This window comes from Camelus bactrianus, chromosome 18, assembly GCF_048773025.1.
Source record: "Camelus bactrianus isolate YW-2024 breed Bactrian camel chromosome 18, ASM4877302v1, whole genome shotgun sequence".
Classification (NCBI taxonomy): Eukaryota; Metazoa; Chordata; class Mammalia; order Artiodactyla; family Camelidae; genus Camelus; species Camelus bactrianus.
In genome coordinates, this window is record NC_133556.1 from 561175 (window position 1) to 584649 (window position 23475).

General features: G+C 56.5%; 2 protein-coding genes across 2 annotated transcripts in view; both read right to left on the reverse strand.

The window, feature by feature from the left end:
• Positions 1–14325, reverse strand: part of ADAP1 (ArfGAP with dual PH domains 1) — a 58579-nt gene extending 44254 nt beyond the window's left edge. Inside the window, exon 1 of the mRNA XM_074345479.1 lies at positions 14047–14325. Within this exon, the coding sequence (XP_074201580.1) occupies positions 14047–14128 (82 nt within the window). The 5' untranslated portion in view covers positions 14129–14325. The remainder of the gene's footprint in view (positions 1–14046) is intronic.
• Positions 1–23475, reverse strand: part of COX19 (cytochrome c oxidase assembly factor COX19) — a 43834-nt gene that overhangs the window by 9722 nt on the left and 10637 nt on the right. The window lies entirely within an intron of this gene.

A 23475-nucleotide genomic window follows, 5' to 3' on the forward strand; every position in this document is an offset into this window, starting at 1 on the left:
CCAGGAACCTCACACTCCCCTCTCAGTGGTCCTGCTCTGAGCCACCTGCCTGCCTTGGACCTCAGGACACCAACCCCCCATGTCTTCACTGCCCTCATGTGTCGGACAAGCCAGCCCCCTCCCACCACCAAGGCCTGTGCCGAAGAGCCCCGTGCCCAGGAAAGTCACAGCCACAGAGAGGCGCTCAGTCGGATCCAGGCCCATGAATCTTGGGGTCACTCGACTGCGTCCAGCCACCAGGTTCCCCTCCCAGCACGTTGCAGCCTTCAGAGAGGCCCCCTCACGCCTCTCCTTCCCCTCTGCCCGCCCTCCGGGAGCTGTGGGCCGGGGGGCCAGCCTCAATCCTCATGCACGTGGACAGAAGCGCCTTCATCACCCCCTTTGTGGCCCTGGTCCCACCCATACCTTTCACAGGACGACTCCAGGCACTGCCACCAGCTCCTGCCACCCCTCCTGGCCCCACCAGTGACCTGAGCTGCCCCGTCGGTGGTCAGTTTGCTCTTCTCTGACCGCCTCTGTCTTCACGTGGGTCCCCGCCGTCCCTCCATCTCCTCCGCTGGCTCCGCTTCTCATTACAGGGGGCTCAGCACCCACTCTTCTCCTCCCTCCCCTGGACCCCAAAACATGGAACAGGCCACCCCTGCCAAGCCCACCCAAGACCTACCCCTTGCCGAAGTGGCCCTGGCTCCTCCCTGGTGCTCCAGAACCTCTGCTGCTCCCTACAGTGGTCGGGCCTGGCTTGGTTTCTGCAGGCCCAGCTCCTTTTCATGACTCCGGCCTCTGGCGGCACGCCACCGCCCCTGACCGCTCTCAACGGGGAGGTCAGCAGCGGCCCCCACTGCACTGCCGCCCTCGGCCTGGCCGTCTCCCCACCAGGATGCAGGCGCACAGCACGCACGCCGTCTGCCAGGGCCCCCTGTCTGGGCAACCGCACGGGGCAGCACACTCGCACTGGCACACAGGATGGAGGAAGGTGGTGCCCGCACTGGAATCCGGGGGCGCGGCCGACTGAAGGCCCGGCTCCATGGGGGCAGCAGCACAGCCACAAGCCACCTCTGCCACGTGGCAGGAGGCCGCAGAGCAGGGTGGGGGCCAGGTCTGTCCCCACGCACCCTGACTCCAGCTCACTGCTGTCCACCTCGGAGCCTGCACCTGGCCCTGCGGCCTGGACTGGGTGCCCACCCAGAGAGGACCCTGGGGAGACGCTGGAGCCGGAAGCGCTGGGGCTCTGGCCCCACCCGGGCAGCGACAGCAGCGGTGGGAGCTGTCTGCGGAGTGCTCTGGAACCGCGAGTCTGCTGGCGTCTTACAGCCTCGGGGGGAAGACCTGGCCGCGAACAGCAGCAGCCCACACCCCCTCAGCAGCCCACACCCCCTCAGCAGGCCACACCCCCAGCAGGCCACACCCCCAGCAGGCCACACCCCCAGCAGGCCACACCCCCTCAGCAGCCCACACCCCCTCAGCAGGCCGCAGGGCACGTGTTCCTGGTGCAGCTACCCTCAGCTTGCAGGAGCCAGAGCGGGGAAAGGGCCCTTGTCCCTCAAGTATCAGATCTGTGCTCTGACTGCGGATGGCTGCTCCGGATCACACACGTGAAGAGAAAGAGGGGGACAGCCATTGTTGCAGCCCCTCCCCCTCCAGCTCAAGGGACTTCCCCCAAATTTAAAGAGCCAGCACCCACATTCCCCTCTTCATTTTTGCTTTCCCCACTTTGGGAGCCAGACATTAAAGACTAGCACATTCAAAATCAACTGTGTATTCGAGAAGCACTAGGAGGTGCCTGTGCATGACCAGGGAAAGGCTCAGAAAAGACCTGCGTGACATGAAATTCACTCCTTAGGCTGGTGCTTAGAACAGACACAACCTACAACGACCAGAGGGAAAAAGGAATAACAAAAAGACTGCAAACCCCAGGGAAGGGGCAGAATATGATTTCCAGAGTGACCACATTATTAGATTCAAATGCCCAGTAATTCAACAAAAAGTGTAAGGCACACAGAGAAACAGGAGAGCATGGCCCATGTAAAGGGAAAAATAATTAAACAGAATCTATCCCTGAAAAAGACTTAATGGCAGATATACCAGACAAAGACTTCAAAACACAGTCTCTACGATGCTCAAAAAACAAAAGGAAAATTCAGAGAAAGTCAAGAAAACAATGTATAACCAAAGTAGAAATATCAATAAAGAGATAAAAAGTAAAAAGAAACCAATACCAAACGAAACTTGGAGCTAAAAGTACAATAACTGAAATGAAAAATTCACTAGAAGGATTCAAAGGCAGAGTGGAGCAGGCAGAAGGAAGAATCAGTGAGCCTGACGATATGGGAATAGAAATCATTGAGACTGGAGGGAAGAAAGAAAAAAGGCTGAGGAAAAGTGAGCAGAGCCTGAGGGGCCTGTGGGACACCATCAAGAGACCAATACATGCATTCGGGAGCCCCAGAAGGGAAAGAAAGAAATGTGCAGAGAATATTTGAAGAAATAATAGCTGAAAACTTGACAGATTTGATGAAAAACATGCATATAGACACCCAAGAAGCTCAACAAACTCCAAAAAAGACGAACTCAAAGAGGCCCACACCGAGGAACACTATACTCACACTGTCAAAAGACAAAAGCAAAGAATGCTGAAAGCAGCAAGAGAAGCAACTTGTCACACAGGGGATCCTCAAACAGGTCCGAGCAGATTTCTCATCAGGACCTCTGCAGGCAGAAGACAGCTGGCCAACACAGTCAAAGTACTAAAAGAAAAAAAACTGTCAACAAAGAATTCTATATCCACGCAAAACTGTCCTTCAAAACTGACAGGGAAGTGAAGACACGCCTCGACTTACAGAAGCTGAGGGAGTTCGTGACCACTGGACCTGACCTGCAAGAAACGCTCCAGGGAGTCCTGCAGGTGCCATGAAAGGACACTAGACAGCGCCTCGGAGCCCCGTGGAGAAACCAACATCTCAGTAACAGTTAAATACGCAGGCAGTTTTAAAACCTAGTGCTATTGTAACGATGGTCTACAGCTGTACTTCTCGTTATCTACGTGATGTAAGAGATGAATACCCTTAAAGAAAAAAAAGCACTAACGTAGAAGCTAGTATCACTGTGAGTTCGCGTTGTGACCCCACATCTTGTTTTCTCCCATACTTCAGGAGACAGTGCATTTACAACAATTAGTAGTTTATGTTTTGGGGCACACAATGTATAAAGGTATCATTTTGTGACATCAACAACTGAAATGGGAGGGGACAGAGCCATAAAAAAGCAGAGGTTTTGTGTGCTATTAAAGTTAAGCTGGTATAAATTCACAGTAGAATGTTACAGCTTTCAGAATGGTATGTGTAATCCCCATAGTAAACACAGAGAAGACAGCTACAGAACATACACAGAAAGAAGTAAGGAAGAAATGTAAGCATTTCACTAAGAAACTGGCTAAACGTGAACTACGACACGAATGCAGGAGATGAAGGACGAAAAATCTGTAGACCACACCGAACACAAGCAGCACAGCGACGGACGTAAACCCCTCTTTCTCAGTAGGTGCTTTGATGTAAGTGTATTAGACACCCACTCAAAAGACAGAGACTGACAGAATGGATCAAACACGAGCTCCAACGATGTCCTGTCCACCGGGGATCCATGTGAGAGCCAAACACACAGACAGGGTGGAAGTGGCAGGGTAGGAAGGATGGCCCACGCCAGCAACAACCAGCGGACGAGGAGCGGTTACACGGAACAGACTTGCGCTCAGCAGGCAGCAGACGGGGAAGAACGTTACGTATTAATAAAGGTTTAACACGGCAAGAAGATAAACCATGAGTGAATATTCACACACCCGGTGACAGACCGTCCAAATACATGAAGCAAAACCGGCAGAACTGACTGGGAGAAAACGGACGGTCCTAGAGCAACAGCTGGACACCTCAGCGCCCCACCCCCAGCGGCGGGCGGGACAACCAGACGGAAGGCGAGCCCGGAAGCAGAGGACCGAGCACAGCGCGGCAAGGAGGCCTGGCCGACACGCGCAGCGCGCCCCCGACAGCGACAGCAGGGCGCCCTCCCGGGGGCGCGCGCGACGTTTCACCCACAGACTACACGCTGGGCCACAAGGAAGGGCTCAGTGTTTTAAAAGACAGACGTCGTACGAAGCGTCTTCCCTGGTCACAGCGGGATGAAGCTGGAAACCATCGCCAAGGAAAACTGCAAAGTTCACAAAACTGCGGAAATTTAACAACACACTTTTAAATAACAAGCGGATCTAAGAAGAAATCACAATAGAAATTAGAAAACACTCAGAAATGAATGAAAACAAAAACACAACATAACAAAACTTCTGAGAGACAGCAAAAGTGCTGCTAAGGGGGAAATTTATAGCTATAAATGCATGCATTAAACAAACAAGAAAGATCCGAAATCAATATTCTAACTTTACAACTTAAAGACCTAGAAAAAGGAGAACTAAACCCGAAGTTAGAGAAAAGAAGAAAAAAGAAAGATTAGAGCAAAGATAAATGACATAGAGAGCATAAAAACAATAGGGAAAATAAACGAAACCAAAAATTGGTTCTTGGAAAAGATCAACAAATTGACAAAACTTTACTTAGATCAACTAAAAAAAAGACTCAAAATACTAAAATCAGAAATGAAAGTGGAGACATTATTACCAATTCTACAGAAATAAAAAGGATTATAAGAAAGCACCACAAACAAGTATATGCCAACAACCTGGACAACCTGGATAAAATGGACAAATTCCTAGAAGCACAAAACCCACCGAGACGAGCTCAGGGAGAAACACACAGCCTGAGCAGTAAGGAGGCTGGACAACAAGGAGAGGACTGGGCTGCACGGCGTCAGCGGCGCATTCTTCCAATGACTTACAAAAGAACTGATGCCAATTCCTCTCAAGTATTTTTTAAAAATTGAAGAACTGAAGGTGATGAAAATTTCCTAACTCTTCCTATAGGACCAGCATAAATCTGACACCAAAGCCAAAGACACCATAAGAAAAGAAAACCGAAACCAATATATCTTACCAACATTGGTGCAAAAATCTTCAACAAAATGCTATCAAACTGAATTCAGTAGCACATTAAAGGATTATATACCATGACCACGTGAGATTTATTTCTGGAACGTGAGAACAGTACAATACATGAAAAATAAAGCAATGTAATACATCATATGAACAGAATGAAGGGAAAAAAACCATATGATCACATTGACTGGTGTAGAAAAAGCATCTGACAAAATTCAACATGCTTCATAAAAACACTCAACAAGAAGGAACAGAAATTAACTCCACATAATAAAAGCCATATATGAAAACCCCACAGCAAACATAGTAGTCAATGGAGAAAGACTGAAGGCTTTTCCTTTAAAATCAGGAACAAGACAAGGACGCCTTGAGCACCACTTCTGTTCAACATAATACTGGAAGTTCTAACCATAGCAATTAAGCAAGAAAAAGAACTAAAAGTCATGCAGATTGGAAAGGAAGAAGTAAAATTATCTGTGTTTGCAAATGATATGACCTTATACGTAGAAATTCCTAAAGACTCTAACTAATATTTCTATTAGTTAGAACTAATAGATGGATTAAGCCAAGTGGCAGGATTCAAAGTTAACACAGAAAAATCAGTTGTATTTCTATACACGATGAACAATTTGAAAAGGAATTATAAAAACAAGGCCATTTACATTAGCATCAAAAAGAATAAAACACTTAGGAATTAACCAAGGCGGTGAAAAACTTGTACAATAAAAAGTATGAAATATTCCTGAAAGAAATTAAAGAAAGCATATATAAGTGGAAACATATCCCATGTTCATGGGTTGGAAGACTTAATACTGTTAAAACGTCAACATTACCCAAAGTGATGTAAAAAGTCAATGCAATCCCTACCAAAATCCCCAAGATACTTTTTGCAGAAATAGAAAAACCCATCCTAAAATTCATATGCAATCTCAAGGGACCCCCAAATACAGAAGACAATCTTGAAAAAGAGCAAAACTGAAGGACTGACATTCTCTGATTTCAAACCTGCTACAAAGCTACAGTAATCAAAACAGTTGGTATCAGCATAAAAATAGACACACAGACCAACGGGAAGACTAGAGAGCCAGAAATAAGCCTTCGCACATACAGTCAGATGGCTCTGACGGGGCGCCAAGGCCAGTCAACGGAGGAAGAACAGTCTTTGCAAGAAAGGGTGGTGGACACAGGACATCCAACACAAGCAAGGGAAGAAAGCTGCACCCTCAGCTAACGCCACACACAAAGTTAACTCAAACTGGATCAAGGACCTAAGTGACGGACCTAAAAGCAGCAAAACTCTGAGAAGAAAACATGGGACAAAAGCTTCATGACACTGGATTTGGAAATGCCTTCTCAGATATGACACCAAACAGCAAAGGCAGCAAAAGAAAAATAAGCAAATTGGATTTCATGAAAATTTTAAAAATTTGTGCATCAAAAGATATGACCCACCAAATAAAAGGCAACCCATAGAAGGGGAGAAAATATTTGCAAATCACATACCTGATAGTGGATTAACATCCAGAGTATATAGGGAACTCCCCAAAATTAACAACAACAACAACAAAAACCGAACAACCCAATTTAATAATGGGCAAAGGTTTAAATAGACATTTCTCCAAAGAAAACACACAAACGGCCAGCAGCGCGTGAAGAGATGCTCGGCGTGACCAGTCATCACCGCGGTAAGACACCACCTCACGCTCACTGGAATGGCCGCTCTCAGAAACAAAGCAAAACAGAAAACCACAAGTGCTGGCGAGAATGTGGAGAAGCTGGAACCCCTGCGCACTGCTGGTGGGCACATAAAATGATACAGCCACTTTGGAAAACAGTATGGAGATGACTCAAAAAGTGGACCACACGACCCAGCGATTCCACTTCTGGGTACAGACCCAAAAGAACAGAAAGCGAAGTCCTGAGATGTTTGTCCACCCGTGTTCATGGCAGCATTATGCACAGCAGCTGACACATGGACGCAGCCCAAGCGTCCACCCATGGAAGAACACACAAGTAAAAGGTGGTCCATCCACACAATGAAGCATGACTCAAGCTTAAAACCGAAAGAAGTAGCAGCCAAAAGAAATCTGGGGTGGCTACACTTACATCAGGAAAAACAGACTCCAAGACAAACGCTGCAATAACAGACAACGGAGGTCCTCACAGAGCGACAGAGAGGTCAGCCCAACAGGAAGACAGAACATTCACAAATATGCAGGCACCCAGCCCTGTAACACCCACAGCTGTAAAGCAGATGCTCACAAGCCCAAAGGAAGAACCAGGGGGCAGCACAGGAGCAGTGGGGGCCTCACCCCCCCCCCACCAGCGGGCAGAGCGTCCAGAGAACCAGTAAAGGACCCTCGGCCTTAATCAAGGTGCTAGGCCCGACGGCCTTAGCAGACACGCACAGAAAACTGCACCCGAGAGCTACGGATACACGTTGTACTCAAGTGTGCACGGAGCATTCTCCAGGAGAGGTCACGTGCTGGCCCACAGACCAGGCCTAATTTAAGACGACGGAAGCCATACCAGGCATCTTTTCTGACCACAACTGAGTGAAGCCAGAAATCGACAACTTGGACAACTTGGAAGAAAGGGGTAATTCCCAGAAATACGTGACCTACCAAGACTGAAGCATGAAGAAACAGAAAATCTGAACAAACCAACTGGTAGTAAGGAGACGGAGTCAGTTGTCAGCAGCCTCCTCACAACCAAAAGCCCGGGACCAGCTGACTTCCCTGGTGAGTTCTACCACATATTTAAAGAAGAATTAATACCAGTCCTTCCCAGATTCTTCCAGAAAATGGAAGGGAACACTCTGAAACTCATTTCACAAGGCCAGCGTCACCCTGATACCAAAACCAGACAAAAACACCACAACAGAAGGAAATCACCAGCCTCCCTGATGAACACAGATGCAAAATCCTCAACAAACTATCAGTAAACTGAATTCGACAATGCATTAGAGGAACCACGCACCACAGCCAACTGGGGTCTGCCCAGGGACGCAAGGGTGGCTCAGCGCCCTTAAACCAGCAGGCGCCCCAAGCGAAGAATAAACTCACACGGTCATCTCAACAGACACAGAAAACGCATTTGACAAAATCCAACATCTATTTATGATCAAAGCTCTCAACAAAGCGGGGACAGAGGGAAAGCACCTCCACGTACTAAAACCCACAGACGACAAGCCCACAGCTGGCTCCTCAGCGGGTGAGGCGCGGAAGGCTTTCCCCTCCAACATCGGGAGCAAGACAGGGACGCCTGCTCTCACACTGTCCTTCAACACGGCACTGGGAGTCCTGGCCACAGAAGACAGGCCAGAAAAGGAAACAAATGGCATCCAAACAAGGAAGGAAAAAGTGCACAAGCAACTATACTCGGTATCTTGTAGTAACCTACAGTGAAAAAGAACATGAAAAGGAATACATGTGTTCTATGGATGGCTGAGCTCTTACGCTGTTCACCAGAAGCCGACACAACGCTGTAACTGACTGTGCTGCAGTAACGAAAGGAAAAAGGGACACTGTCACTGTTTGCAGATGACGGGGTGTAATGTATAGAAAAACCTAGGGCCCCACCAGAACCTGTTAGAAGACGACTTGAGTTCAGCAGAGTTGCAGGGTACATAAGCAGCAGTCTGCTGCGTCTCTCTACGCTAATAAAGAACCACCGGGAGGGGGGGTAGCTCGGGGTAGAGCACGTGCCTAGCATGCACCAGGCCCTGCGTTCAATCCCCAGAACTTCCTCCCCAAAAAAAGAACTATCAGAAAAATAAATTAAGAAAACAATACGTTTACATTTGCATCAAAAAGAATCAAATACCTAGGAATAAATTTAATCAGGGAGGTGAAAGGCTTGAACACAGACTTAATGAAAGAAGTTGAAGACAGAAATAAATGGAAGTGTATTCTGTGCTCACGGATGGAAGAATTAATGTTGCTAAAACGTCCATCCTCCCCGGAAGCTATCTACAGATTCAGTGCAATCCCTGTCAAAATTCCAATGGGATTTTTCTTTTCACAAAAAACAGAACCATCCTAAAGTTTGTAAGAAACTGCTAAGAAGCCCAGATAGCCAAAGCAACCTTGGGGAAGAGGAACGAAGTGGAGGCACTGTGCGTCCTGATTTCAAACTATGTGATGAAGCCACAGCAATCAGAACAGTATGGTGTTAGCATAAAGCCAGACACACAGCTCAGTGGAGCAGAACAGAGAGCTCAGAAATAAACCCAGACACCAAGGGCCGATTAATTCGCTGCAGAGGAGCCAAGACTATACAATGGAGGAAGCACAGTCTCTCCCACAAACGGTGCTGGAAAACGGGACAGCTACATGCAAAAAATGAACCTGGACCCCTTCTTACATCATACACACACCAATCAGCTCAAAATGGGTTGGCGACTTGAACATAAGACCTGGAACAGTGACCTCCTAGAAGAACACAGGCAGTAAGCTCCCGGCGTCAGTCGTGGTGATGATTCTTTGGACTTGACACCGAAAGCAAAGGCAACAAAAGCAGAAATAAACAAGTGGGACTAAAATGCTTCTGCACAGCACAGGAAACCATCAACTAAACAAAAGTGGGAGGAAATATTCACAAATCATATACCTGATAACGGGTCAATATCCAAAACATATAAAGAGCTTGTACAACAGCCAAACACTTTGATTTAAAAATGAGCAAGACCTCTGAGACGTGCAGACGGCCAACAGGCACATGAAAAGACGCTCAACATCACAAGTCATCAAACCCGAAAGAGACGTCACCTTGCCCCTGTCAGAATGGCTGTCCTCAAAAGGACAAGGAAGAGCAAACGTTGGCAAAGACGTGGGCGAAAGGGAACCCTTGTGCACTCTGGAGGGAACAGCTCAGAGGCTCCTCGGAAGCTTAAAAGTGGAGCTGCCATAGTATCCAGTCATTTCACTTCTGGACATTTATCCGAAGGAAATGAAAACACTAATTCAAACAGGCATCGCTCTCCCCAGGTCCATCACAGCCTTGCTCACCGCAGCCAGGATGTGGCTCCAACCTAGGCGACCGCCGTGGGTGAACGGATAGAGATGTGAAATGTATGAGTATCATTCAGCCACAGAGAGAAGGAAGCTCTGCCACTTGCGACAGGGTGCACGGCTCCCGAGGGCCTTGCGCTGAGGGAGGCACACCAGACAGAGAAGGGCAAACACTGCACCTACAGTCTGCGAGAAGCAAACCCCCGGCCCCACACTCACCGACACAGAGAGCAGACTGCCGGTCGCCAGAGGTGGGGGGTGGAGTGGGGAGATGGGCGAGGATGGTCCAGCGGTACAAACTCCCACTCACACGGTAAATGACTCCTGGGGGTGCTACGCACGGCACGGTGACTGTAGTTAATAGCACTGTGTGTGCATTTGAAAGTCACTAAGAGAAGCAGATCTCAAGTTCTCAGTGTAGGAAAACCCGTATAACCACATGTGATGAAGGATGTTACCGACACTTACTGTGGTGATCGCTTCTCAATACACACAAACGTCGAATCACTATGTTGGATGCCTGAAACTAACATGATGTTACCGTCAATTACGTCTCAACTTTTTAAAGAAGTAAGGAACTCCTGACAGCGGCTACTGCACGATCCACACTGAGGACGTGACGCTCAGTGAAACCAGCCAACACAGAAGGGCGGGCCCCGTGTGGCCCCACTTACACAGGTGCTCAGTTGAATTCACAGAGGCAGAAGGAGGGGGGGTCAGGGAGTCAATCAGTGTTGAAGGGGGACAGAGTTTCAGTTTTGCGAGATGGAGCGAGCTACAGAGACGGAGGGTGGTGACGGCCGCACAGCAGTGTGCGTGTCCTTCATAATACCCCTGAGCCGTGCACTTAAAAATGGTGAAAGCAGCAACTCTTGTGTGTGTTTTACCACAATAAGAAATTACTTTTCCGCTTAACAGAGGCACTGGGGATGGAACCCGGGACCTTGTGCACACCCAGCATGCGCTCTTCCACTGAGCTACACCCCCCACAACACCCCGCAAATTTTTAACCCAAAACCCAGGTGGGCTGCTGGCCCAGAAAGGGGAGATGGCCTAGCCCACTCGTCAGCAGCGCCCTGCCAGCCACCCTCTCCCAAACCAAGCCAAATCCCTGACACTCCTCCCAGCCCAGGTTCTCCTGGCTGGGTTTAGGGCAGCGTCTGAAAAGTCACCTCGGCCTTGAAGCCTCCGGGGTTGAGGAAGGACCTCCTACTCCGAGTTCACAGCCTCGGCCTTGCAGGCACACGCATTAGTCCCAGCCGGGCTGTGAGGACGGGCCCCTGGGCCACTCACACCCAGACACCCCCATCCTGGGGCAGTGGGGTCTCCACACCACCGTCCCAAACCATCCGTCTTGTCAGAAAGATCTCCTTACTGGGCCCAGAGCTCGCAAATCAGAGGGCCCAGGTACGCTCAGAATTGGTTTTACCTGGTGTTCTAGGCCATCCAGAGGTCCAGGTGACATGCATCAAAGCACTACAAAATTATCACCCACCCCCCAGCCCAGTGAAAAAGCTGAGAGCCCGCATCGCTCCCAGTCATCAGACCTGAGTGCAAAGGAGACAGGGTCATTTGTCCCAACTAGGCTGGCGACTGGGAGGAAGCGAGAGACCCCACCCGCCCTGCCCACCCTGCAGGGTGGAGACCCTCGCCCAGGCCTTCAATGAGAAAAGCTTCTCTGGGAGGCCGTGGGGCCGGAACCCATGTTTAAGGGCATGCTGCAGCCCACTAGGGGCAGATAATGGGAGGGTCTGGGAGCAGGGGCTGCAGGGGCTGCAGCCTCCCTCCTGGCAGCCCAGGCCTGCCCAAATCTACTACCAAGTCCCATGCCTGGCGACTGGGGGCCCTGAAACAGCCCCGTGTCCTGCAGTGCAGAGCCAAGTCCCCGGGCACCTCACTCCTGGCAGGCTGCGGTCGAGAGGAGTACCCACAAGCCAGTTCCCTTCCAGCCCCCGCAACGCCGAAGTGGGCCCTAGTTGCCCATCTGGGCCACAGGAGGGACAGGAACCCTGGTGGCACCCCCACAGTGGCACAGAACATGGACAGGCCAATGGGGCTCCAGCCACCAAGCAGAGACCCTGGACCAGATTACACCAGGGATTGGGGGGGGCAGCAGGAGAGCTGGTCTGCCTTTGAGGCACCACGTCCCCTAAGACAGCTCAGGTTCTCAAGGCCTCAGTCTCCCCAGCTGTAAAATGGGGGCAACCACCCATCTCTCATCTGCTCCACAGGCTGCCAGACAGATGAGGCAAGATGCTGATGTCATGGGCCAAGTCTGGAAAGCAGAGTCTTGGCCCGATGCCAGGGACAGCCGACCGCTCCAGAGCCCCCGTGCCTGCCAAAGGGCAGTGGCCCCCGGACCGAGCGGGTGGGCGGGCACAGCAGCCACACGGGCTACTGCGCCAAGGAGGCCCCTCCCTCCTGCTAGGCTGAGGGAAGGCTCTGGATCCAAAGAAGGCCCTTCTGGGCAGTGTGGCCAGGAGGGCGAGGGACAGCACCAGCTCCCTCCCCCCGCCCCCTAGGCCAAGCCTGAGAGCAGAACGAGCCAACAACGGCCCTTGCTCACCAGCCCTCTGCCTGGCATGGCCCGGGCCGCTTTCCTGAACAAGTGGAAATACAGGTCTGGGAGAGGGGGGTGGGGAGAGTCTGGGGTGAGCCGGCCCAGCTGGCAGGAGCAGGCATGGAGGTGATGCCGGCCTCCCTTCACGGCCAAGGTGAGCCCCGCACGGCCCTGCTCAGGAGGCAGGGAAAGGCCTCCAGCCTCACCGCTGCAGCCCAGCAGGCCCCTAGCACCTGGGGCTGCCAGAGACCCCTCCCAGACCGTGGGTGGGCAGCAGAGGAGGACTGGTGAGTGGGTCCAATTGGGGGTGTCCAGAGGCTGTGTGTCTCAAACAGGAGTCTCAGAACAAATGCAGGGTCTTCCCACCTTCCCTCTCTGGGCGCCTGGGCCACTCCATGGTGTGTCAGGCTTGTTCTGAGGGGCTCAGCCGAGGAGCCCCCAGTGGAGCAGCCAGTTTGTCCCTGCAGGGCCTGGAGGACAGCCCCTGAGGTGGGCCACCCTCCCTGCTGGGGACATGAGCAGGTGAACCCTAGGGGCTGTTTCTGCCCCACCCCCACCCAGGCCCAGCCCAGGGCTTCCAGCTTAGAAGCTGTCCTGCTGGTCTGAGAGCAAAGCCTTTTCTTTTCCTGCCAATCCCAGCAGCCCCAGGAAGGGAGGTAAGCACCCTAGTGCTCTGGCACCTTGGAAATCACCCCAGAGCAGGCACCACCCAAGAGCAAAGTCTGGGAGATGCCTGCTGGGAGGATGGGGTGCAGGTGGCTGTGTGCCTGTTCTGAGCTGCACCTGCCCTCCTGCCCCACCTGAACTGGCTTCTTGCCCAAGGGCAGCTAGGCTGGGTGGGGGAGGGGGCGCCCCTTCTCCCCAGGTCCACGCGGAGACGGCAGGTGCTTTCTCCCCCTGCTGGAGGCGCAGCGCCAGGGGGTGGCTCCAGGCGAGGGGCCCATGACGTCACCTCCAGGTGGAGGGGAGCCAGGTGGACCCCCACACCCATGCACAGAAGGCCGGGGGCCGCTTGTCCGTCCTCTCCCTGCAGCCGGTCGCCCGCCACGATTTCCTCTTTCCTTGCGGAGCCCAAGGTTTCGCAAGGCGGCGGCGGTCCCCGGGTGACAGCGAAACACGCAACCGGGGGGAGGGGAGGCAGCGACACAGCCCCCGGCCGGGGGCCACGAGCAGGCGATGTCGGGCTCCCACAGGCGCCCTCGGGCCCGCGTCCCACCCGAGCGGGGACCAGGCTGCGCAGCCCGCGCCCCCGAGCCACGCAGGCGCCGCAGCACCCCTCCCCGGGCCCAGGACTGGCATCCAGGCCGGCACCACCCCGGGCGGCATCCGCCCGGGCCCTCACCCACGCGAGCGGGCAACCACCGGCCCGCACCCCCGCCCCAGGCCCGCAGCGCCCTGGGCGCGCCCACCCGGTCCGCACCCACCCGGCCAGCACCTACCCGGGGCGCCGCAGTCGGCACAGTGCGCGTTCCCCGGCCGCTGCAGCAGCTCCAGCACGGCCCTCCGCCGCTCCTTGGCCATGGCCGCGATGCTGGCGGGCCGCGATGCCGGGGTCGGAGCGTCCGCCCCGCCGCGCTAGGGCACCGCGCAGGCCGCCCGCCGCCGCCGCCCCTGCGCCATCCTGGGCCGCTCAGTCCGCGCGCCGGTTCCGCATTCCTGCCGCCCAGCCCGGCTCCGCCGCCGCCGCCGCCGCCGCCGCTCTTGTTGCCGCCGCGGCCGCCGAGCGTGTGCCGGCGCGGGGCCCGGGGCGCACGGCGCGCTCTGGCCGGCGCGGCCCGCGGGCGGCCCCCAGCGGCGCGGGCGGGCGGCCTCCTCCCGCGCCGGGCCGGCGGCCCCCAGCCCACCCCGGGGACCCCCGCCCCGGCGAGGTCTGCCCAAGGCCCGCCTCATTCGGGCTCAGCGTCCCACCTGCCCGGGCGCAGTGCCATGGGCCACACTGGTGGGGGGCTTGAGGGAACCAAATAAGGACCAGCCTGGGTGGGATCATCATGCAGTCATCTGGGCGGCATTAGCGCCTGGACACCCACGGCGCGCTCAGGGGACATCGTGCCACGCCCAGTGGGCACGCTGGGAATGCTTAAGGAAGGGGTGCGTGCCCAGCGCTGGGGTCCGGGGCTCACACCATCCTTGCCCTGGGAGAAGACGGCTAGCAGGTGACGAGCTCCAGAGTCGTGGCTGCTCAGGCCGCAGAAGGGCCCCCCGTTCATCCACAGTAGGGACAGGAGAGGAGGACACGGTGCCCTGGATACGGCTGCTCTGAGTCAGGTCAAGACCCAGACATGAGGGCAATATGGGGAGTTGGAAGTGACATGCCCCAGCATTTTTCAAATTCTTTCCACTTTCTTCTTAAATGATGAATGCAATGATGCATCTTGTTAAAAAATAAATTCAAACAGTACCGGACTGAAAAATTACAGCCTCCCTACCCCCAACCCTGGGCAGTTCTGCGCCAAATGCTGTTAACAATCTATTAGCATCCTTGCAGAATGGTCCTTGACCTGCCAAAACACCAAGGGAGTCCCTGTCCCTTCTGGTCTGCCCCCGGGGTTTCGGCTGGTTGTTTATCTTCTCTTGATGACCTTCCACACCTTTCAAGTCAGCACACAGATACCCGCGCCTTTCTCTTTCGAGGCTGCGTCCCACTCAAAGGTGGATGACAGCTGGCCCGCCAGGCACCAGCTGAGAGGCATTTAGGCCCTTTTCAGTCGTTTGGAACCACAAGCACACAACCAGCACCTCTGCAAGCGTCTCCGGTGGACTCGCGCCCCTCAGCGGCACCTCTGGAACAAGGGGAAGGCGTGTGAACTGGTGACGGACCTTGCCAGCCTGCCCTCTGTGGAGACCGCGTGGGCGCTGGTCCACCAAGGCCTGCTCGCCCAACCCCACCCCCTGTCTCGCCGACACTGGGCTTCCAGTGGGTCTTTTAGGCACCATGTGGGAACAGCTTTGGGTTACTTTTCAAATCACGAGACCTGTGGCATCGTGTGCTTGAACTGGTCACACGTCTTTCTCCCCATCAGCAGGAGCCCTTTTGGGGAGAGACAGGTGACATTTCCATCCCCAGGTCCCCGTGCAGGGTCGGAATCTGCTGAGTGGAGACTGGCACCTGATGAAGACAGACTGACCTTACTCGTAACAACAGCTGCTCTGCTCACTGGCTACTCTGCACCAGGCTTTAGGTCACACCCCTTATGGGCATTTTCTTATTTAATCCCCATTTCACAGCTGGGGAAGCTGCAACCCAGGGCAGTTTAATCACACCCAAGGCCACACGTGGCTTCTAGGTGGAGGACTGGGATAAACATCTAACTCTGCAGGGTTACTACGGGCCAGGGAGGAGCAGGGAGGCCACAGAAAAGCCTTGTGGGACAAGCGGGTGCAGAACGGCCTCCCAGGGGAGGGAAGGGTATGGGTGGACAGCCTCACCCGCTGTCTCCCAGCCAATTAAGGAGGCAAGGACACAATCCAGGGAGGTAGGAGGGAGTGAGGATTTGAGAAGAGATGTCAGGATGTGAAACAGATTCTTCCATGAGAAGAAAGGCAGGGCCAAGAGCTGCAGCCCCCACCCCGGGCTTCCTGGCCAGACCGAAGACATCCTGGGGGTCCCAGCCTGGCTGTAGTCAAGACTGGGGTGTTGGGGCACAGGACTCACACAAAATTCAGAGGGTCACACACGACCCAGGGTGGGTCAGACCCAGACCCAGTTAGTCCTATCCAAGGGGGCCCGGAGTCCCTGGGGCTGGCTAGGGGTCTGCACAGGGGTGCAGCAAACCCCACCAGTGTCTGCCCCTCATCCCCCACCAGCTGTCCTGGTCTGCAAGGCTGCGCTGAAGGCCCCCAGTCCCAATTACTCAAGCATCTTCTGGGCCTGCGTGGGGTCCTAGACAAGCCAGGGCACCAGCCGGCCGGTGATCACTGGGCTGCACTGAGCAGAGCTGGTTGATGGACTCCCCCAGGGCAGGGTCTGTCTGCTCCGCATCCCCTCTGCAAGGGAGTCCACACGACGCAGGTCCTTGGGCAACACAGACAAGCCTGCGGCTACAAGGTAAGACCCTGGCCCCAACCTGCGGGGCCACATCCAGCATGGGCAGGGGCTGGCTCTCCCCAGGGAGGGAGTGAGATGGACAGGGGCCAGGCCTGGGCCCCTCAGAGGGGATGTGTCTTGCCCTCGGCCTGACCCTTCAGCCTCTCCTGGCACAGCAGCCACGTTCCAGGGGCTGGCGAGCACACTGAGAGCAGGATGGATGGTTGTGGGCACCTCCCGGCAAGAAATGAGGTTGGTCCTGGAGCAGGGGCCACGCTGGGTGCCAGAGGCCGGAGAGGGGAGAGGAGAGGCGGCCTGGTGGAGGCGAAGACCCTGGTACCACCACCGTGTTCGCACAGCATGCTTCTGTGTTTGCTGGTTTATGACCCGGGCTGAATCACTTCCCCCAAAAGATATGCCAGAGTCCTAACCTTCCTACCTGTGAACGTGGCCTTATCCGCAGACCGTCTTTGCAGATAAGCAAGTGAAGGAGAGGTCATGAGGGTGGCCCTAAATCCAACAACCAGTGTTCTTACAAAGGGGAGATTTGGACACAGAGACACAGGAGGAGAGGCCATGTGATGAAGGGGGCGGGGGGCCATGTGTCCACAAGCCAAGGAGCCCCATGGATTGGCGGAGCCCCCCGCCTTGAGGGGAGAGGCCTGGGGAGACCCCCCTCAGAACCTCCAGGGGGAGCCAGCCTGGGCTCCTTAACCTGGTATTAGTGGCGCCAGGTCATGGGGGGACATTTCTGTGGTTCCAGGCCACTCACAGCAGCCTGAGCAAACTCACAGTTCGACGCTGAGTTTCTCTGCTGTGTTTGCACAACAGAGTCAGGAGACCCACAGCCACTGGCCTGTGGGTACCTGGCCTCCTCAGTGGCTTCCCATCCACCCAGGAGTGGGGCACATGGGCCCAGCGGGCTGGGGCCTCAGCCGCCCCCACAGAGCCCCATCCTCTGGGGGCTCTGACCCAGGCTGGAGGAATCCAGTTGTCCAGATCTGTCTGCTCTGGGCAGAGATGAGAGTGCAGGGGGTGGGGTCCAGCGGCCCCGGACATCCCATAGCCAAGGCTGGCTATTTTCTTCCCATGATGCCGCAGGAAGCCCAGGATGTGCCCCCCAGGAGCCCCTTTGTAGTAAAGCAGGTGAGATTGGCACACGGGCCTGGGACAGGGAGGGGACCCACGAAGCCCAGAGGTCTCCAGCATGAAGTCCCTCCCACCCACAGCCCAACACAGCCCCGGGCACACAGCAGGTGCTCAGCAAATGCCAGAAGTGTGCACAGGCCCCTCCGCTCAGCAGCATTCACAGAGCACCTAATTAGGGGAGAAGACGGGGACCTCGAGGCTGTGTCCACCTCTCCTGCCAGCACCCCTGGGTTTGGACTGCATAAGCCCCAACCCCAGCATGGCAGGTGGGGAGAGTGGGCACGGCCTTCCAGAACCAGATCCCACTCTCAAGCCCCCCGCCAGCTGCGCCAGGGCTCCTGGGCTGAGCAACCACAGGTTCCGGGCTGGCATTGGGCAAGAGGGGCCCAGAGCAGGAACCAGGGCAGCTGCCGGCTCTGGCCGGAACCCTCCCGGGGCCTCAGGCAGGGCTGCAGCCCATCCCTGTGCCTGCACCCTTCCCTCCCTGCCGGACCCGGAGGGGACGCTGGGGGTCTGCCCAGGAGTGAGGAGCTGTGGACTTGGTTAGATTCCTGGGGTCAGCCCTCCACTGGGTGCCATTTGTCAGCTGCGGGCCAGGCCTCTGCCAGGACACCAGGACAGAGGTGGGGAGGCTGAGGAAGTGAGCACCCCCAGAAGGGCGGGGACGGCTTCACAAAGCCGCTAACATGCTCGACGGAGACATGTTTGGCCAGGAGGACCAGCTTCCTGGTGCGGCCAGGACAGTTCCTGTTTTAAAGCCGTCACCCAATGCAACTCCTGCAGCCACTGCCCTCAGTCTCCAGCCCCAACCCTGACAGGGGGCTCAAGCTTTTTTCTCTCCTAGAGAAACACAGAAAAACCAAAAGTAAAGCTGCTCTGTGGCACAGCAGGGTCATTCAGGAGCCCTGCGTGAGAGCTCTGCATGTGCTTAACAGACAGACAGGGAGGCCCCTCCCCACCCCAAAGCCGGAGGCACAAGAGTTCACAGCCCTGAAAGCAGAGGGTGAGCGGGGACAGGTCAGCAGGACCAAAGATGCTTTCCACATGTCAGGGTGGCGCTGGCCCCGGAAGCCCCCTAGGAAGATGGGGTCTCAGGGTTGTCCCCAGACGTGACATGTGGGGTGAAGTCTCTGCGGCGCAGGGCGCTAAAGGTTGCATAGTAGGTTTGGGGACATTTTAAAATATTTTTGGCTTGGTGTCCCTAGGAGAACCAGCATTTGGCACAGGGAGATGGGTGGTTCTGGAAGGCTCTTGGGGCCCCTGGGCTGCATTCTCCCCAGAGCAGTGAGCCGGAAGGTGTCCTGGCTGGGGCGGGGGTGGGACCAGCCAAGAAGGTCCTCTGGGGCTGCTGCAGCTACCCGGGGCCACTCTGTGTGCAGTTTGGAAAGAAGGGCGAGGCTGGGCGGGGCCCATAGAAGGACACGGGGTCACTCCTGGCCCCATCCCCCTCAGCCATGACGTGGAGCTGCGGGTTTTAAGTCCACACGCTAATCAGTGCAACCCAAAGAAGTCTCACTTATAAAGAATTCTCAAAACTCAACAGTAAAAAGGCGAGTGACCCAACGAAGCAACGGGGAGAGGACCTGAACAGACCTCTGTCCAGGGAGGACGTACAAACAGACCCAGTGCGTGCGTGGAAAGCACTTGGCACCACCCGCCGTCCAGGAGATGGGCGGCCGCGGTTTGCGGTGGAAACTCACCAGTGCTGGGGAGGACGCAAGAAATCGGAGCCCTCACCCGCTGCTGGCGGGGGTGCAAAACGCTGCAGCCGCGTGGAAACCGTTCCTCAAACAGAGTCACCGTGTGACCCAGCAATTCCACTCCTAAGTACGTGCCCAGGAGACATGAAAACATATGTCACTCAAACACCAGTCCATGAATGTCCACGGCAGTGTTACTCACGGTGGCCGGAGGGGGCAGATCACATATCCACTGACAGACGACAGACACACGACAGGGTCCCTCCTGACAGTGGAATGTGACTCAGTCACAAGGAGTGAAGCACTGACACCTGCTACAGCCTGGATGAAACTTGAACACGTGATGCTCAGTGAAAGGAATCGGTCTTCAAAGGACACATAATGGCAAACAGAGCCAGCTGCCCGGACATGGACACGTCAGGACAGGCCTCGGATAGGCGTGTGGGGCGGGGCGTCTGAGGGGGACTCCAATTTCCCAGAGAGGGTCCCTCTGTCTATGCCCCACCATGTCCATCCATCCCCGAATCTTCCATAATGAGACTGACATCCCCCTTCCCCCACCGTCCCCACTAGGAGGTGGGCTGTGTGCTCACCCTGAATCTGGGTGGGGGAGCTGTGAGTGTGCCACCAGGGAAGGTGGGTGCTTATGAGCATAAAGGGTGCAGTTTCCACCTGGCGCCCTGTCTCTGAGTCTCTGTCTCTCTGTCTCCCTCTGTCTCTGTTTTTCTGAGGGATCCCAAGCCCCAGGTACAAAGCCGGGCTCACCTGAAGTCACCACTGTGCCAAGGCCCCATGCAGAGAGCTGGAGACAGGGATGTCCAGGCCGCCCTATCAGCCCAGCTACTGGGGTCCTCCCAGCTCAGGTGAGCCTCAGACACCATCTGGCGAGAACCACCTGCTGACCGCAGCCGAGCCCAGGACCAGGAGAATGGTAACCCTAAAATGCCAGGTCTGAAGCTAAGTTTGGGGGGACTTCACACCCAGTGGGGGCACAGGGTGGTATCTGGAAACCCTGCCCCACAGTCCTCACACCCAGGGCTCTCTCCAAAGAGGCCGGGAAAGGCAGGGCCCAGAGTGCCCCGGGCAGACACGGCACCTGGGCACCCTGGGCCTGGTGTGAGCCCTCCCCGAGCTCCCTGGGCCCAGGCCCCGCTTCTACCCTTGGCAGCCTCTGCCCTTGGGCACAGACTGTGGGTGTGGACGGGAGCCCCTTGCCGCCTGTCACTGTCTCCGTGGTGCCCAGCCTGCAGTGGCACCTGCTCTGGGCTGCCCCTGGGTGAGCGGGGTGTAGGCACAGGGGTGGGGGGCTTGAGGGCTGGGGGTGTGGATGAGCCTCAGCTGGGGCTCCCCGCTCCCCCAGGGGCCCCACTCCCAGCCTGGCAGTTTTGTCAGGACGATCTGGGACCTGAGGGACGCACGGCCCCGGTCCTATCTTTAACTTGCCAGTGTGGAGGCCGCTGCACACACACTGTCCCCTTTGGTGCCCCCCAACAGGCGACCCTCCTCAGGTGCTCCAGTGCCGCCGCCATGCGGCAGGGGCCGCCACGCCACCACTGTCTGTCCCTCATGACACCGCGGTCCACGGAGGGAAGGGGGAGGAGAGCCGGCTTCCCGGAGCGGTTGCTGCCCCGCCCCAGCCCCGCCCCAGCCCCGCCCCAGCCCCGCCCCCGGCACCACGCAAACCCCGCCCTTCCGCCAGCCACGCCCCTCAGTGCCGCCCCGCCCCACCCCTGGCTTTCCTAATCCCGCGGCACCAGCCCCACCCGCAATCTCGTAACCCAGCCCAGCACCCTCAGAAGGCTCCGCCCCCAGCGCCCAGACGCTTGGAGACCCTCCCCATCCGGGGACCGCCTGCCCGCCGGGGGCTCGCTGGGCGGACGGAGCCCCCGGAGCCTCCGCCACGGGGCCCGCTCCGTCCCCAGGGCCAGAGGGATCTGCCTCGCTTTCGCGTTCAGAAACACCGGACGCCCCTGTGCTCACGCGTCTGCTGCTGCGTGAGAGCAGCGGGGCTTGTCAATCCGAAACCGAAGGTAGCGAGCAGTCCCACTGGTGGGAGCTGCCGGAAGGTGCTGGAAGGTGTGGGTTTGCTGCTGAGCCCTGGGGGGGCGGGGGTTGTGTTTCCTGAGTCTCCCTCCAGCCCCTCTTTCTCTCCGGTCTGGACGAGCACCTGTCGCCCGAGACCCACCCCGCCAGGAACTTCCCTCAGTGGCCATTTCCAAGCCTGTGGACACAGTCCGCACACTCACCTTTGGGGGATGGGGTGGACCTATGTCCCCCCTGAACCTGGGGCAGTTGGGGACACCTACTCCACGTGGAGAGGCCTCAGGTCTCCGGCAGGAAGACAGACAGCGCAGTCCCAGCGGCTCAGCTGCTCCAGCCGGCGTTATTAGAGCCCGAAATCCCTGACCCACGAGACCAGAGGTCCCTGCGTGGACTCAGGCGCTGACCAGAACCGGATCAGGAGGAGAGCTCAGCGGAAGGGGGTGAGAGGGGAAAATCACCCCTGAGGGTCTGGGGCCCTTTGTACAGTCAGACCCAGGGTCTGAGCAGCTGTGGGTCTTCCTGGAGCAGGGGCCAAGGGCCCACCTGTGTGCTGGGGCAAGAGGTGCTTGTCCAGACCAGAGAGGAAGCAGGGCTCAGGAGAGACCCAGGAACCACGGGCTCTCCCACCCCTGCCCCCTGCAGCCCCCCCAGGGCTCAGCAATAAACCCACACCTTCCAGCACCTCCCGGCAGCTCCCAGGGGCAGGATTCTGCTTGCTGCCTTCCAAGTTTAGGGAGAAAACAGGAAAATGGTAAGAAACCAGGCAGCCAGGGCTTATTTCAGAGATACTTTGTTTCCCTGGACAGTCCAGGGCACATCGAGGCCAGTCTGCATCTTCAGGCTGCATCCACAGGGCTGGGCAATAGGGGCTGAGCCTCCAAATTCAACTGCCTGACATCACAGGGCGCCCACAGCCCCACGGCAGGGGGACACTGAGGCCAGGCCTGGAGGAGCTGGGTGTCACCAGAAGGAAGAGATTGGGGGAGAAAGGCAAAGGCAGGCGCCACGGGATGCGGCACCCCCAGGCCCAAGGAACTGCCCACATGCATGTGCGGGAGCTGGTGGGGCCTAGAGGAGTTGGCCTGGTGCACTCCCGCTGCCAGGCGTGGTTCCCCTGCTCCAAACCCGACCCCAGCCCGGGCGGGGCTTGGAAGCCCTGGTGACAGTCCTGGAGGGGCTGCGCTCCCAGAGCTGAGGCTGGAGGCCAGTCAGTGTGGTTACAGACAACCCACCAGGAGTTCGTGCCCCGGGCCCCTCCGGGAGGAGAGCCCGCTCCACCTGGTCCACGTGGCCAGCTGTGGGGGATGGCTGCTCTGCTGACAAAGAAGTCGCCACATCTGGTGTCTCGCACAGCCTCTGAGCTCCAAGCCCGTCCAGCACCCAGCGGGGCTTGCAGGCTCCCTTCCCACCCATGACCCACCTTCTCTACACTACGAGGTGGGGGCTCCCCTCTGGCCCAGGGAGCAGGTGGAGCAGAGCTGACGGAGGGAGACGTGGATGAGGCCAGTGCAGGTTGTGAACAGGCCCAGGGACCCCGGTCATTCCTGAGGGAGCACAGCCAGGCCTTGGGCCTAGACACATATGGTGCCTGACTCCTCGTCTGTGAAAAGGGATGGCACGTGCTGCATGCCCAGGGCACGTGAGCTGCCCGCAGGCCAGTCAGGACTGTCCCAGGACACAATGGGAAGTGCAGGGGGAGCCCCGCTCTGCCCCTCCCTGTGCCCCGTCTCTCCCTGCCAAGCCAGGCCCTCTGCTGCTGTTCGGTGGTCCTGGTGTCCACGTCTGCTGTGCACCAGGTCTCTCCGGATGCTGATCCCACCCTAGTCCCAGCCCAGGGGCACCGGCTGCAGACACGAGTTCAGATCCCAAGAGTCCAGAATTGGCCCCACCTTCCTGGGCGCCCATCTAACCCTGCACGACAGTGGCACTGGGCTTTCCAACCTCAGGGCACC